The sequence below is a fragment of the Cebus imitator genome, unplaced genomic scaffold (genome assembly GCF_001604975.1).
Source record: "Cebus imitator isolate Cc_AM_T3 unplaced genomic scaffold, Cebus_imitator-1.0 Scaffold45, whole genome shotgun sequence".
Lineage (NCBI taxonomy): Eukaryota > Metazoa > Chordata > Mammalia > Primates > Cebidae > Cebus > Cebus imitator.
The window spans coordinates 7,314,732-7,330,558 of record NW_016107360.1 but is presented as its reverse complement, the minus strand read 5'-3'; the positions used below and the strand labels follow the sequence as shown (position 1 = coordinate 7,330,558).

General features: G+C 41.1%; 2 protein-coding genes and 1 non-coding gene across 6 annotated transcripts in view; 2 read left to right on the top strand and 1 right to left on the bottom strand.

Annotated features, from left to right (window-relative positions):
• The window catches only part of FAM126A (family with sequence similarity 126 member A), a 132,912-nt gene that overhangs the window by 83,579 nt on the left and 33,506 nt on the right, over positions 1–15,827 (top strand). For all 4 annotated transcript variants that reach the window (XM_037737900.1, XM_017526973.2, XM_017526976.2 and 1 more), the window contains 5 exons: positions 662–763; positions 7,451–7,630; positions 8,466–8,546; positions 9,077–9,192; positions 9,570–9,665. In XM_037737900.1, coding sequence (XP_037593828.1) covers positions 662–763; positions 7,451–7,630; positions 8,466–8,546; positions 9,077–9,192; positions 9,570–9,665 — 575 coding nt within the window. The remainder of the gene's footprint in view (positions 1–661; positions 764–7,450; positions 7,631–8,465; positions 8,547–9,076; positions 9,193–9,569; positions 9,666–15,827) is intronic.
• On the bottom strand, positions 10,655–10,760 carry LOC119470963. The gene has a single exon (XR_005199950.1). It is a non-coding gene; the product is annotated as a U6 spliceosomal RNA (small nuclear RNA).
• Positions 12,131–15,759, top strand: LOC108303201 (coiled-coil domain-containing protein 116-like). Its single transcript, XM_037737967.1, has 4 exons — positions 12,131–12,196; positions 12,315–13,028; positions 13,123–13,779; positions 14,876–15,759. Exons 1-4 carry the CDS (start codon positions 12,131–12,133, stop codon positions 15,587–15,589), a joined length of 2,151 nt encoding a protein of 716 aa, XP_037593895.1. The 3' UTR covers positions 15,590–15,759.

The following is a 15,827-nucleotide window of genomic DNA, read 5'->3' as shown; positions in this document are numbered from 1 at the left end:
TCTCAATCTGTTGCCCAGGCCGGAGTGAGTGCAGTGGCACAATCATGGCTTGCTGCTGCAGCTTTGACCTCCCAGGCTGAAGCCATCCTCCCGCCTTAGCATTTAAGTAGCCAGAACTACAGGCATATGCCACCATGCCCAGCTAATTTTGTTTATTTTTTGTAGAGACAAGGTCTCACTATATTGCCCAAGCGGGTCTTGAACTCCTGGGATCAAGCAGTCCTCCTGCCTCAGCCTCCCAAAGTGCTGGGATTGCAGGCATGAGCCACTACACCTGGCCTATATTTATATTTCTAATCCCAAACTATGATCAAAGATGAAGTGTGATGTTAGTTTATGTTCTTGTTGATGATAAGAGGATAAAATACATTTTTTGTTTTATTTTGAATTTTTGTCAAAATATAATTAACATAAAATTTACTATTTTAAGGTAAGCATGCGTTGGTTTTTGATATATTCACAGTGTTGTACAGCTAACACCAGTATCTAATTCCAGCGTATTTCTATCACCACAAAAAGAAACTTTACACCTGTTAGTCACTCCTAATCTTCCTCTCCCCTCTGCAGTCTCTGGTAACACCTAATTTACTTTCTGCATTTGTGGATTTGCCTATTCTGGACATTTCATAAAAATAAAATGTATTTTTTTAAATTTGTTTAGACATTACCAGAAACATCTTTATCAAATTATGCCACAAATTTGAAAGACAAGAGTTCTTTAGTTTCGTCTCTCTATAAAGTTATCCAGGAGCCACAAAGTGAGGTAAGTACTTTTGACTTGATTGATTTTTAATTTTTTATTGTGAAATATATATAAAGGAGTAAGAAAATGTATATGATGTTTAAAGAACAATAATGAAATGAACTCTAGTGTACGATTCCCCAAGCCAAGAAATATAATTTATTACCATATTCCAAAAGCCATCTCTGAGCATTTTCTCTCTTTTTCTCTCTTGCTGGAGGTAGCTTTGAAAAGTCTGGGTTGCTACATTTTATTTTATTCATTCAGTAAGTATCTGAGTGCTCATTATGAGCCATCAGCTCTGCTAGGCAATAGAGAATCAAATTGAGTAATGCCTGGTCCTTATCCAGAAAGAGGAAAGTGGGAGAGAATAAGCAAACACATGGTTTCAAGGCAATCCTTAATTAAGTCTGCACATAAGCACAAGTTTTCCAGGTGGCAAGGTAAAAGAATATTTCACGCAGTGGGGATAGTATATGGGGGCCTCAGAAAATGCAAGACGTTTAAGGAATGGCAAATAGTTTAGTCTGGCTAGTACCTTTCCCAGTCTTTTCTCTTGCCCACAGTGTTTTCTTTCTTCAGATGGCTAAAATATATATATTTTATAACTTATATACCTATATGTGTAATATATGTACATATATATGTGTGTGTGTATATATATGTGTGTATATATATATATACACACACACACACATATGTATATATATATTTATTTATTTATTTATTTTTTGAGACGGAGTTTCGCTCTTGTTGCCCAGGCTGGAGTGCAATGGCGCGATTTCGGCTCACCGCAACCTCCGTCTCCTGGGTTCAGGCAATTCTCCTGCCTCAGCCTCCTGAGTAGCTGGGATTACAGGCATGCGCCACCATGCCTAGCTAATTTTTTGTATTTTTAGTAGAGATGGGGTTTCACCATGTTGACCAGGGTGGTCTCGATCTCTTGACCTCGTGATCCACCCGCCTCGGCCTCCCAAAGTGCTGGGATTACAGGCGTGAGCCACTGCGCCTGGCCCTATATTTATTTTTTTTAAGACAGGGTCTCACTTTGTTGCCCAGGCTGGAGCGCAGTGGTGTGATCATGGCTTACTGCAGTCTTGACCTCCTGAGTTCAAGCGATCCCCCCACTGCAGTCCCCCCAGTAGCTGGGACTTCAGTCATGCGCCATCACACCTGGCTATTTTTTGTATTTTTGGTAAAGACTATGGGATTTTGCCATGTTGCCCAGACTGTTCTCAAACTCCTGGGCTCAAGCAATCCACCCATCTCAGCTTCCCAAAGTATTAGGATTACAGGCATGAGGCACTGTGCCCCACTGCCCATTTAGTTTGAAGATAGTAAAATAATCTATACTCCAGATTCTGGTGCTTATAAATCCTACCATTAATAGTATTTCTGGTAGGATTTACAAGCACTAGAATCTAGAGTATAGATTATTTACTGTAAAATAAATAAACTATAAATACTAAAAATACCATAAATACTGTGATACTAAATACAAAAATACTAAATACTAAATACTAAAATACTATGCTATAATACTAAATACTAAAATACTATAATACTAAAAATACTATCAAATAAATAATCTATAAATAATATTTCTACTATTAATAGAAATACTGTAAATGGTAGGATTTACAAGCACCAGAATCTGGAGTATAGATTGTTTTATAGTATAGATTATTTAACAGAAGAAATACTATTTTATTTTTCATCATATTTCCAATTTTGTTTTGGAAATACTAAAACAAAATTGGAAATACGATGAAAAATAAAAAGGTATGGCATTTGGAAAAAAGTGAATAGGCTAATGCAGTAGTTAACAGAAGAGAGTAAGGCTGTGATAGGTGCTGAAGCTAGAAGGCTAGGTTTAGGGCGTAACCATGGTGGGCCTCAAATCCCACCTTAAGTAGCTTAAACTGTTTTTGTATTGAGGGATTAGGAAGGTGGCTACAAGGAGGTTAGATTGACAAATGAAAAAATGGAATGCAAGAAGACTAGGAAGCTATGACAATAGCCTAGGAGGGAGCTGTTGAGAACCTGAACATGTGCAGTGTCAGGGGGAATGGAAAGAGATATGAAAGAAGAGAGGGATCTGAAGTGCATAATTCCTTTTGTACTTGAGTTTGATGGATGGCGTGATAGACTCTAACAGCACATTTAGTGGTAAAGTAACATACCCTGGAGTCCAGTCCAACATGGATCTGTGTATCTCTGGGATGAAACTACCAAAATGAGGGAGAATCTTCTTCTATTTGAGTAGTTAAACCACTTTTGGCAAGGGTGTAGAATAGCCCACTCCTACTGGTTATGCTATAGTGTATATCATGAATTTTAGGTGATGAAGGGATTAGGGAGTATATTGACAAGCCAACAAACTTTAACTGGAATAACTGAATTGAACAATCATACTTGTCTTATCTCTCCCCTCTCCCCAAAGCTTCTTAATTTGTATGAAATGCACAGGAAGGCTGTTTTCTTGAACAGTTTTACTTTTTAAATATTTGGGTAAAAGCTGTTTTCCTTGTTTAGTTTAGAATTATTTCACCAAATAGGATAAGTATAGCCATGTGCTTTATGTTTTTTAACAAATTAGATCTTGTTGGTCATTTATTATTTATTATTTTGAGAGGATTAAAAATTATTTCTCTGATGAAGTATGTTTTAATTAGGCTACTTTGGAAAGTGTTTGTAGGATAAATTTTTGACTGGCTAGATTAGTTTATAGCAATTCTTTTATTCAGATAGCTCTAGTGAATATAGCTCTAATGGTTCAGTACAATATTTCTCAAATTACTAGTGATGATGGACCAGTTTTTGAAAAAAATTATCATCTGTCACAGACAAATATGTGTATCTAAAGTGCATGACTAACATGCAACTCACACCACGTGTGAGGCACCATACAAATTTGATATTTCCTAACTGATATATACTTTGATAAATCTATCTGCTGATCACTTACTTGGATGTTGCAACAATATTAAGTGCTAGAAATTTTTTTTTTTTTTTTGTAAAGATGGGGTTTCACCATGTTGGTCAGGCTGGTCTTGAACTCCTGACCTCAGGTGATCCGCCCGCCTTAGCCTCCAAAGTGCTTGGATTACAGGTGTGAGCCACCACACCTGGCCAAAAATTTTTTTTAAATATATATTTTATTGCACTTTAAGTGCTATAAAATTTTCTAAATGTTTCCTCTCAATTTCTATATTTATATTGTTGAAGACTGGTAACAGTTTGTGAATTATCCTCAGACCACACTTTCAGAAGCACTGGTTTGGTCTTGCATGTTAGTTTGTTTCATGCTTTTATTCTGATTCATGTGGAGAAGACAGTGTGTATTCTGCATTCTTAAAAAAAACCACTCACTCTTTCAAATATATTTGGAAGGGCTTCTAAAATATGACAGTGTAATCTATTTTAACATTGTAACCAGCTTTTTGCTGTTTAGAATATTTTGTGTCTTAATGTGAAAATATTCGTAACAAGTTGATATTATTGTTTTCCAGAAATTTGAGACATTGTTTTTGGTATTATTTGAAGTTCAGCAAATTTGGCATTTAAACTTTACTAGTAATACTTTTCATTATTCAGTTTTATTCATTTAATAAATATTTATTAAACACATATAATGTGTTAGGAACCACTTAGGAATTATGAGAACAAAATAGACTAAATTCTTGATGTTGTAGATTAAAAGTTGTTTTCTAGTTGGTGAGATAGACATTAAACAAATATCTAAACATATACTATGTCAGTGATAAAGCTATAAGGACAAATAAAACGAAGTAAGGGAAATATGTGTTGGGACTGAGGAAATTGGTGATTGAATCAAGATCCAAATGAATTAGGAGTTGAGGTGGAATCAGGGGCAAGAGCCTTCTAGGAGAGGGAACTGTAGGTGGAAAGGCCCTGTGATAGATATATGTGATATGTTCAAGAAACTTATAAAGAGGCAGTTTATATGGGTACAGTACAGTTGGCTTAAATGGTGCTTTTAGTTGACTATAGCTTTGAAGCAGGCACAAGAGTAGAGGTTAATACTGCTTAAGTGTGTTATAAAATCAGCTGTTTTTTGAAAGACCCACATAAAGTCTCCTTGGAGTTCTAGGAGTCGGGAGTCCAAAGAGGGGAGAGATCAGGTACCAGGAGCTGCTGGTTCCCGAATAGTAGTGTTTTCCAGCTTTTCCGTATCCTTTTCCTACCGATGTTCCTCAGTAATTGTTCAATACAAAAAATCTTGTAAGATTTTCCTTCTCGGTTTACCCAAACTTGACTCTTTTCCTGCTTAGTCATTAAAGAACGTTTTCCATACTTAGTCACTAAAGAGCATTTTTGAGTCATATGCCTATTACCACTAGAAATCTCTCTTAGGTTACAGACTTCTTACTTATGAATGGATTGTTGTAAAAATCCATTTGCAGCTAAGTTGTTTAGGACTCAGAATATATTTTGCAATGGAGAGATGACACATGATGACTAGGTTCTCATTAAACCTATAAAAGTCCATTTAACACATGGAAATATACTTGAGGTACAGTCTCTCTTTTTTTTTTTTTTTGAGACGGAGTTTCGCTCTTGTTACCCAGGCTGGAGTGCAATGGCGCGATCTCGGCTCACCGCAATCTCCGCCTCCTGGGTTCAGGCAATTCTCCTGCCTCAGCCTCCTGAGTAGCTGGGATTACAGGTACGCGCCACCATGCCCAGCTAATTTTTTGTATTTTTAGTAGAGACGGGGTTTCACCATGTTGACCAGGATGGTCTCGATCTCTTGACCTTGTGAACCACCCGCCTCGGCCTCCCAAAGTGCTGGGATTACAGGCTTGAGCCACCGCGCCCGGCCCAGTCTCTCTTAATAGTACCGTAAGACCTAACTACCATAAATGACATGGTTTCTATGAGGAAAAAATACACTGAAAAATGCAGCCCAGACACTAGGAACACAGCAGGTTCTAATGCTCCTTTGCTTGCTTCAAATATAGTCAAGTTAGGTATGTCAAACACTGTCCATATTTCCCACACTTTATATCATTTTGTTCTTTCCTGACACTTTTCAGGTATGTTAGTAAAGAAGTCAAAATACCTGGCTCCAGGTGTGACCCTTGTGAGCCATGTGATTTTGGTCATAGTGGATAGCCTTTTTGTCTCAGTTTCCTTCTGTGGAAAGTGTGGATAATGATATTTTACCTTACAGTGTTGTGGGAATTTAATGGATTTATCTATGTGAAAGTACTTTGCAGTCTGTGATGCACTACACAGATACTGATATTTATCTGTATTAATTTCACATGCATAATTTCATCTAATCTTGTTGCAATATATTTCTACCTCCCCTTTGAATCTGTCTTCATTAAGTTGTACTTTCATATGGCAAAAACTCTAGATTTTGGATTTTAAATGGGTTACAAAGCCTTTTGAGTATGTTTTCATTAAAATTATATGTTCATACAAATTGTCTTAAATAAATTTCCAAATAAGATTTCATAATTTTGCAATAAGCCATCTTGATTTAGCTTTCTGAGGAATTTAGAGATGAGGATGTTATGCCACAATTCAAGATTATTGATGCAGGCCCACAAAGAAAATTTTAAGAACTCCACCCTGAAAGCTAAACAACCCTGACCAATCTTTCTTTCTTCCAGCCACCTCTAACCCCATTCTTCCAAATTCCTACACTAAAAACTTCTTTTGCTGTCTATGAATGGGATGACTTTGCCTCTTGCCCCTGTTTTTCTGTTGTCCTTTCATGACCTCGTTGGACATCTCTTGTGCTCTAAAGACCATTCAAGAATGGAAAAAGGATTCCTTTTAGAAGATTAACTGTCAGAGTTAGGTAATTTTTCAATAGGAAAGACTAGTTAGTTTGACTTAGTCAATGTTTATTGAAGCATAACTTTTTGTTATACCTTTTATAAACAATATTGTCTTTAAATTATATTCAGTTTACATATTTCACTTACTTGAAATCAAAACATTCACTGTAAATTAGTTTCTGTTCATTACCATTATTGGTAGTAGAAAAGCTGTTTAGTAAATTTATTTAAATTTATTGCCTTAGTGAAGTATAGTTCATTGGATATATATAATAAATAGCCTGATAATTTGCTTGAAAAATCAGTACCTTGTGAACAGTACCTTGTGAATCTCTTAACATATTTGATTATGACTGTGTGTGATCATTGTGTATGCTTTAAGACAATACTTACCTATAAGAGGGTCTTACCTTGCCTATCTTATTTGTTAAAGCCCATTATAAAGTTATAGTCAGCTCATTAACTGGATAATGCTGAGAATGTGGTCGGAGAGAAAAAGGTTATAGGTGACTCCAAATTATGTTTAAAATAAAATTACAGCATTGTTTAGATTATCCAGGGTCAATTAGTCATAGGGATCTAAATCTAGGGGCATCTGTAGTTATGTAGCCCTCTTACACACCAATCATTGCTGTCAGATGCTGCCTAATTATAAACTCAGGAGGGCGATAGGACAGTAACTACCCAGGATTCCCATTTCAATTTCTTCAACCCCATAGTCAATCCTTTATATACTGACATGTATTTTACCAGGAAGAAAGGATATTTTAGGAAGAAACTCCCACAACTTAGCCATTTTAAGAATTTTTACCAGTCTGAGAAAACTTTTTATACTTCTTGTTCCATTCAAATACAGTCCAGTTCTTAAATTAACATTTTCTCTTTCTTCCAGTTGCTAGAACCTGTCTGTCACCAGCTGTTTGAATTCTATCGCAGTGGAGAGGAGCAGTTGCTTCGATTTACACTGCAATTTCTCCCAGAACTGATTTGGTGCTATCTTGCAGTCTCGGCCAGCAGAAATGTGCATAGCAGTGGATGCATTGAAGCTCTTCTTCTAGGGGTTTATAATTTGGTTTGTATTTAGTGCAGTTAACAAAATCTTTTCTGACAAATCAAATATATAACCTGTGCAACTGCTTTTCATTTTGGTAAAGCTAATGTTTGTTTTTTCATACATCAAGTGACTCATAGCTCATTCTTCCAAATACAACTTTCTGGGGGTTGGGAGACATACAAGCATACATGTAATTATGTAACTATACTTATGGATTGATTGAAGGTTGAAAATCAGACCATTTCATTTCTTTTATAGAGATATCTGAAAATATCAGTGTTGCATTTTAAATTTTGTAAACTTACTAAAGTCCATTGCCTATAAATGTTCCGTTTTCTGACCCTCACAAAAAGTTTGGGAGAAAAGATCTACTCTAATATTCACCAGTCATAGTTGAATAAAATCTAGACTGTCTCCAGAGTGTACAACATTGTTTTAACATACAGTTTGCATTACTGTAGAGTTTGTATATTAATTAGTATGGTATTCTAGATACTTAAGTTTTGTACCTTTCAAAATGCAAAAGAAATGTAAGGTCATTTTCTTTACATATTTTATGTTTAAATGATCATAGCAAATATAACTTGTTACATGAGGAAATTCAAGGATTATTGACACTATATCTGTATCTCAGCCATCCTGAAAATTATGTTGCATATATTAAGTGGAAGGAGATACAGTTTAACTACTGGTGTTTATGAATAGTAATGGATTATCATGTTTTAAGATTTTAATTAACCTAAAATTCCTTTCTATTCAGGTCTTTAAAACATTTTTTTAGACTATTTAAATTTAGTTTGTAAATTTATAAGTAAAAATATGTATTTTAATCTATTTTCTTTCACTTCTATAGGAAATAGTTGACAAACAGGGACATAGCAAAGTATTGAGTTTTACAATTCCATCTTTATCCAAACCATCTGTATATCATGAAGTAAGTGACATTTTGTCATAGTAAGTTTGTTGACCCTAAATTTTGATATTGCCACAAGTTATAGTCTAGTTATTTAGGAAAAAAATTGATCAGTTTATTAGTACCTTCAAAAATATAAACACCCACAAAGTATTTACAGTTTCCAAATTGAGATTAGAAACAAATAATTGAACATCAGACTGAAACCTGATAATAAGAGATCTACTGAAAGTATTCTTTTTGAAATATTTTTCACTACTCCTGATGGATAGCTACTTTGTGTGTGTGTATGTGTGTGTGTGTGTGTGTGTGTGGCAACTGTGTATTTCTTGGCAGAATTTTTGAAAATAAACTAATTTTTATTTCTCATTTTTGGTTTGTTTTTAAATTATTTATTAAATCTTTGAGCAGAAAATTTTGTAGGCAGCCTAAATATGTTTAAGATACATGATGTTCTTCATGGTAGCTATTTTAGTGGTGTAAATATTCTAAATATCACCTTTTCAACAGAATAGCTTTTTTTTTTCTTTATTCAAATGTCTTTTCTCTAGCCTTCCAGCATTGGGTCCATGGCTCTGACCGAGAGTGCTCTATCCCAGCACGGTTTGTCAAAAGTTGTGTACAGTGGACCTCATCCTCAAAGGGAGATGCTGACAGCACAGAATAGGTATGCTGTGGGGATAAACCTTCTTATTTACTACACTAATTTTTTAAAAAAATTATTTCAGTATATTATAAATAATGTTTAATGAGTTGTGTGTGACAGTTTATTTGAGTACTGAGTCATTTTATACAAGAAAAAAACAGATCTAGATTTGTCACTGTACTTTGCTTCAGATGTCAGCTGGAACATTGAATTTTAAAGACAAGTTTCATATGGCTGTTACTTGGAAAGTCCTTTTAGTTTTTCATTATTGGTGTGCTTATAATGTGCACATCTATTCTGTAACGTTATATCTCTCCCCAAGGAATGCTGTCTCCTCTTTTATAGTTGACTCCTTAGAATTCTAGGGATTTGTTAATATTCTTTTTGTTTGTCTTTAGGTTTGAAGTGTTGACATTCCTTTTGTTGTGTTACAATGCTGCCTTAACCTATATGCCCAGTGTTTCTCTTCAGTCACTGTGTCAAATTTGTTCAAGGTAAAGTAAAATTCAAGTGTTTCTAATATTGAAATTTATGAATCTAGGATTGCTAGCCTGGCACATACCTAAGTTATCTTTGTTTTGTATAATCATTTGTTTAAAACAATAAGTTAATGTAAACCTCAGCCTACTCAACACACGGAAAGTTCCCTGTAATAGATAGTCACAAAAAACATGATAAAGGGCCAGATGCAATGGCTCATGTCTGTAATTCCAGCCCTTTGAGAAGCTGAAGTGGGAGTATCATATGAGCCCAGGTGCTAAAGGCCATCCTGGGCAACATAGCAAGACCCCCATCTCTATAAAAAGTTTAAAAAAAATCAGCTGGGCATGGTGGTGCACACCTGTAGTCCCAGCTACTTGGGAGGCTCAGGTGGGAGGATTGCTTGAGCCCAGGAGGTTGAGGCTACAGTCAGCTGTGATTGCAGCACTGCACTCCAGTCTGGGCAACATAGCAAGACTCTATCTTAAAAACAAAGAAGAAAAACATAAACGTGATAAAGAATGTAAAACTGAATAACATTTAAATGGAATATTTAACCAGAAAAGGATTATACTGTATAGCTAAAGGATAGAGCTGTTATGACCTTTCAATTTTTAGCATGTGGTTGGCTTTTTGTTTGCATGTATTTATTTATTTATTTATACTCTGCTCTAATTTGGAGCTAAGAAATAAGTAAGAGATACTGATTCTTAAACTTTTCATCTTAAAAATAAATTGAGCCAAGGGGTTATAAAACAAATTATATCCCTGAGTGTAGTCTATTCACATCTTAAAAATCCGATTTAAAAGAGTAGTTAATGATAGTGTATATGGTATGATTTCCTGATTGGTTGAATATGACCAGAATATTAACAATGATTATCTCTAGTTGGTGGAATTATGGTTTATTTTAATTTTTCACCTCTTTGATTATTTTGTGATTTTCTAAATTTTTTCTAAATTTTTGGTAATGTGATTGTTACTTTTTTTTTAAGTAAAAAAAAAAAAAATGGAATGCTTCATGAATTTGCATGTCATCCTTGCCAGGGGCCATGCTAATCTTCTCTGTATCATTCCAATTTTAGTGTATGTGCTGCGGAAGTGAGCACAGATTGTTACTCTTTAAAAAAAAAAATCGGAGAGAAAACAAACAAACATGACAGAGATTATTGCCCTCAATAATTCAAGTAAATAAGAGATATTACACAATAAGGAGCTTGTAGAATAATTTTTATTTGAGGAATTTATTTAGAAAATGCAACTTATCCTGAGTGTATTAGCTCATTTTCATACTGCTATGAAGAAATACCTGAGACTGGGTAATTTATAAAGAAAAAGATGTTAATGGATTCACAGTTCCATATGGCTAGGGAGCCTCACAATCGTGTTGGAAAGTAAAGGAGAAGCATGTCTTACATGGCAGCAGGCAAGAGAGCATATGCAGGGGAATCCCCTTCATAAAGCTGTCAGCTCTCATGAGACTTATTTACTCTCAGGAGAACAACATGGGAAAACCTGACCCCATGATTCAATTACCTCTCACTGGGTCCCTCCCACAACGTGGGGCTTATGGGAGCTACAATTCAAGAATAGATCTGAGTGGGGACACAGCCAAACCATATCACAGGGGGAGGGGTCATTGAACAATACTTAGAAATCAAATGAAAACAAAACAAATAAAAAATCAGAACTTGATGCTGAGTAGGATAGAAAGCCATGCAGAACCCGCAGAGGAAGAGCATTAACAAGACAAAGGGCTTGATAGAGAAGATAAATAAGTGAAGTCTTTCAGATGATTTCCAAATTAGAGCATAATTACATTTCCTAATCTTAAAAGATGATACCAGTGGGCCATCTCTCCCACTTACTAAGTCTTTCTAAGACGTGTTTTGCTTTAAATTGTTTAAAGACAGAAATGTCCAGACTTTTGAATTTCACAGATCTGTAAAATCTCAAAAAAGGTGGAACAGCTGGGTTATTTACATAAGTGTTGCCAGCTTTTTTTTTTTTTGCCAATTCATTGTATTATAAATATCTACCATCAACATTATTTAACAAAAGGGAGACTATTTTAATATCCAAAAGGTGAGAGGGTGGAAGGGAAGGAAAATAATTTATAAATTAAAAATGGGGGCCGGGCGCGGTGGCTCAAGCCTGTAATCCCAGCACTTTGGGAGGCCGAGGCGGGTGGATCACGAGGTCAAGAGATCGAGACCATCCTGGTCAACATGGTGAAATCCCGTCTCTACTAAAAAATACAAAAAATTAGCTGGGCATGGTGGCGCGTGCCTGTAATCCCAGCTACTCAGGAGGCTGAGGCAGGAGAATTGCCTGAACCTAGGAGACAGAGGTTGCGGTGAGCCGAGATCGCGCCATTGCACTCCAGCCTGGGTAACAAGAGTGAAACTCCGTCTCACAGAAACGGGGCTGGCCTGCTGCATGGACAGATGAGGAGCTGGAGGGAGACTCTGAGAGGTTCATGATCATTCATCCTGCCACCTGTCAGGGCAGTAGCAGGCTCGCAGACTCCTTAGCCAGCACTTGTGTGTGTGAAATGCAAGTGTTAGGAAAGCTTCAGGGTGACCCTGAATAGACCTCCACTTTGCAGATGAGGAAATTGGACCTCAAGAGGGGCCATCTTGCACCCTGTCATCAGTCTGTAGGTGGCAGAGCCACAGTCCAAACCCAGGGCTTCCAGACTCCAAAATGCAGCTTCTTCCACCACTCACTCCCACCTAGCTCCTAGTGTTACCCTAGGAGGACCCCAGAGAACCTTCATCTGTAGGGCACTCCTGCCCACTGTGACATGCCCGTCTGCCCAGGTGCAGCCACCCAAGAAGCCACTGGTCCCAGAAATGGGGCCAGCCTCCAAGCTGGGCCATGTGCCACACCCACCATCCACATGTGGCAGCTCAGTGCTCCAGGGCCAACGCCGAAACAAGAGGCACCCTCAGCCCTTTGGCCACTTTCTGGATTTCCTGACTGAGAGCCAGGTCCTGGACAGCTTGGAGACAGTGGTGGAGGAGGCGACCGAGCGCATGGCTGCCATGAAGACGGAGGCTGGGGTGCCACTGGTGGAGGTGCAGGACCCAGTGGAGGTGCCAAGTGGTAGGCGGCGGGCCCGTGCCCGGCCCAGCCTCAGCACCGTGCACCGGCACCGTGCACAGCCAAGCCTCTGCACTGGACACCCCAACAACTACCCATCCAGCTCCAGCTCCACGTCTGACTCTCATGGCAGCCTCATGGCTGGCTGGCTGGGCCCCCATGTCAGGGACAGTGACCTGGGGGCCCAAGGCTTAGGCTCATTGCCACCTGTGAGGGACAAACTCCTGCTGGAGAAGAACCTCAAGCGGCTGCTACAGCTGGAGAGGAAAGGGGTAAGAGCGGGGCCGTGGCTGGGTGGGGTGGACTCCCATGGAGAGCCCAGGACCAGGGTCAGAGTCACTTCTCAGAATCACCCTCTTTCTGCAGAAAGGCTTCAATCAGTCCTGCACTCAGAGAAACTCCCTGCTGTGGGATTCGCTGGGCAGCCAGACCAGCTGCCAGTGGACCCAGGAGCAGTCCCCATCCTGGTTCTCAGGGCTGCTGGGCTCAAGCTCTGGCATGCCTGAAGCATCAGAGCTGAGGCCTGGAGAACGGGAATGGATCTTCCACAAGCAGGAGTTCAACAAGGAGCTGAAGTCGTTACTGAGCCAGCTGGAGTCCCTCGACCTGCCTGGCTACTGTCCGCTCCGTGAGCCCCACCGCATGCTGAACTTCCTGGCCGAGCACCACCTGTTCCCCGCCCTGCAGAGCGTGGTCAGTCAGGCTGTGGACAAGCTCCGTGGTGCCTGCTGCTGTGACGGCCGCCCTCTGTTCCCCACCAGCTTGGAGCCCACCTCAGAGCTGCAGGGACAGAGCAATCTGCAGCCTCCGGGCTCTGAGCCGACCAATCCCACCAACACGGGGCAGCCCCATGCTTCCCCCCATCCCACAGCCTCCAGCCCTAAGATGCCTCACAGAAAACACAAGGACAGAGGAGGCTACCCCTCCATGTCTAGTGCCCAGGTGGCCACCAGATTCAAGCTCAAGGTGACACCCACGGAGAAGCCCAATGTCCCCAGTTCCTCACTCTACTCCAGGAAAGAGGTGCCTGACTCAGATCCCAAATTACAAAACCCACCTGTTTCCCTGAGCTCCAGCCAGAGGGCCAAGCCCTGGCGGGGCCTGCACCTCACTCTGCCTGCCCCCGGAATTGTGGTGGAGGTGGATTGCAGCCAGGGCCACCTCAGGGGCCCTGTCACACCTCCGTCTGCCTTCCCCTGTCCCCACTCTTCCTGCTACTTTCTCCCCAAGCTCTTCTCAGTTGCCTTATCTCCCGCCTCAGTGTCTGGAGGTGACCTCCTCGAAAGTAGGACCAGGCATGAGTTTGCAGGAGAAGGACTCCCTGGCCCACCTCTCCTAGCAGCCACTGGCACTGGCAGGTGCTCAAGACCAAGGTCTCTTGCCCTGCACTGTGGAAATCTCCTGGACAGGGACTAAACTGATGGGAGCCCAGGAATGCTGGCCTAGCTATTACCAGGTGTTATCACAGATGAATAAAGGCTATTTTTTATGCTGGGCATTTTTCGAACGTTTGTTTATGAATCTCAGAGACCCTCCCACGTGGGGGTGAAGGGCCCTGTCTCTTGTGGACAGCTGCCCTAGCCGGGCCGGGGCCTTGCCTCCGAGGTCTTGCTCCCTGGAATCCAGCTGCCTTGAGCAGTACTCTCCAGTCGCTGTAGTTTGCCAAGGGGAAGTGTACACAGGGGATGAGTACAAGACGTCGGTGGCCTCACCCTGGTGGGTCTCTAGCAGTCCCTCAACTCAAGGCCCCTGCAGGCTTCTCTCTGAGCACAGGTCTGGGCAGGAGCCTGCTGGAACCTGGCTGTCAAGGCTCAGATTAGGCTCACCCTGTGACAGGTCCCTGCCCTTGCCCCAGGCCCAACAGGTGTAGGAGGTGTGATGGTGAGGTGAGCAGAGTGGGCAGCTGAGTGCGACAGCATAGCAGATGTGGCAAGGCTGTATACCCTTCGTGTAACAAGTGTGTTTGTCACACCAAGTTTGCCCACTCATGTTTGTGATGCGCAGGGCTGGCAGGGCTCTGAGAAGGGCACAGTGGCTGGGAGGGATGTCACTGGATGGCAGGAGGGATGGGGCCGCCAGGTGTGACATGTGTCCCTTTCCCTTCCCGGCTGCTATGCAGAGCCCCATCGGCAGCAAGTTCACAAAGAAGAAGCCACTGCCCTCCATCTCGTCGAAGTCCAGCATGTCCCACTTCTCCAACCGCTCTTACGAGGAGCTCGTTGACTTCCTCACCCAGCAGGCAGCCTCCCTGATCATCTGCAAGTATGAATTTGAAAAGGACCTCAATAAGCAGCTGGGCTTCTTCTCCTTCCCCGTTACCCAAGTGCTCAGGGACCTTTCCCTGGGCTTAAAGAAGGTGAAAGGCTCCCGCATCCACCAGTCCTCGGAGACCCATCTGAGCTGCCTGCTGCGTAAGCTGGAGGAGGTCAAAAGGGCCCGGCAGGACTTCCCGCTCAGCACCTCCCACCACAGCCCAGAGACACCCCCTGTGCAGCAGGAGCTGGCCACCTACGCCACCCAGGACCAGACCACAGACCCCGGCCACTCTCTTTACACCGACTTGCCAGCCAGCCGACAGCTCAGCCCATTGGAGCCCAGGCTGTCAGTGTCCACCCGCACTGGCATGGGTTCCAGTCCCCCCAGGTCCAAGGACATGGACAGTGAGGGCCAGGATAAGATCGAGCTTGAAGATGAAGATGAGAATGAGGATGAGGGTGAGGATGAGGAGCAGGATGAGGATGGGGATGAGGATGGAGTCCAGAGTCTCCCAGAGCCTGGAGAGGAGGCCTCGGTCAGCCACCCTGTGGACCTGGGCCGCAGTGACCCGTCTTGACGTCCCCACTGGCCACTTGATTCCCTGCTCTGTCAGAGTTGCTGCTCATCATACCAGCCCCTGCCCTGAGCAGGAGTCAGCATGGGCTGAATGCCTGCAAGGAGCTCTGCTGAGACTCTCAGGGGAGCCAGTGAAAGACACAGAAATAAAGCCTGTGTTGCTGAGACACAGGTTTCTTGTCCTGAGATTTCAGCCTCCGTTTCATTTATTTGTTTACCTATTTTTTTTTTTTGAGACA

What these genes read in the sequence shown, in the direction of transcription:
- LOC108303201 (XM_037737967.1), top strand. Translation starts at nt 12,131, where the DNA reads ATGATCATTCATCCTGCCACCTGTCAGGGCAGTAGCAGGCTCGCAGAC. An exon ending in ACTCCTTAGCCAGCACTTGT is followed by an intron (nt 12,197 to 12,314) that starts GTGTGTGAAATG and finishes ATCAGTCTGTAG; the next exon opens with GTGGCAGAGCCACAGTCCAA. An exon ending in CACTCTACTCCAGGAAAGAG is followed by an intron (nt 13,780 to 14,875) that starts GTGCCTGACTCA and finishes GCTGCTATGCAG; the next exon opens with AGCCCCATCGGCAGCAAGTT.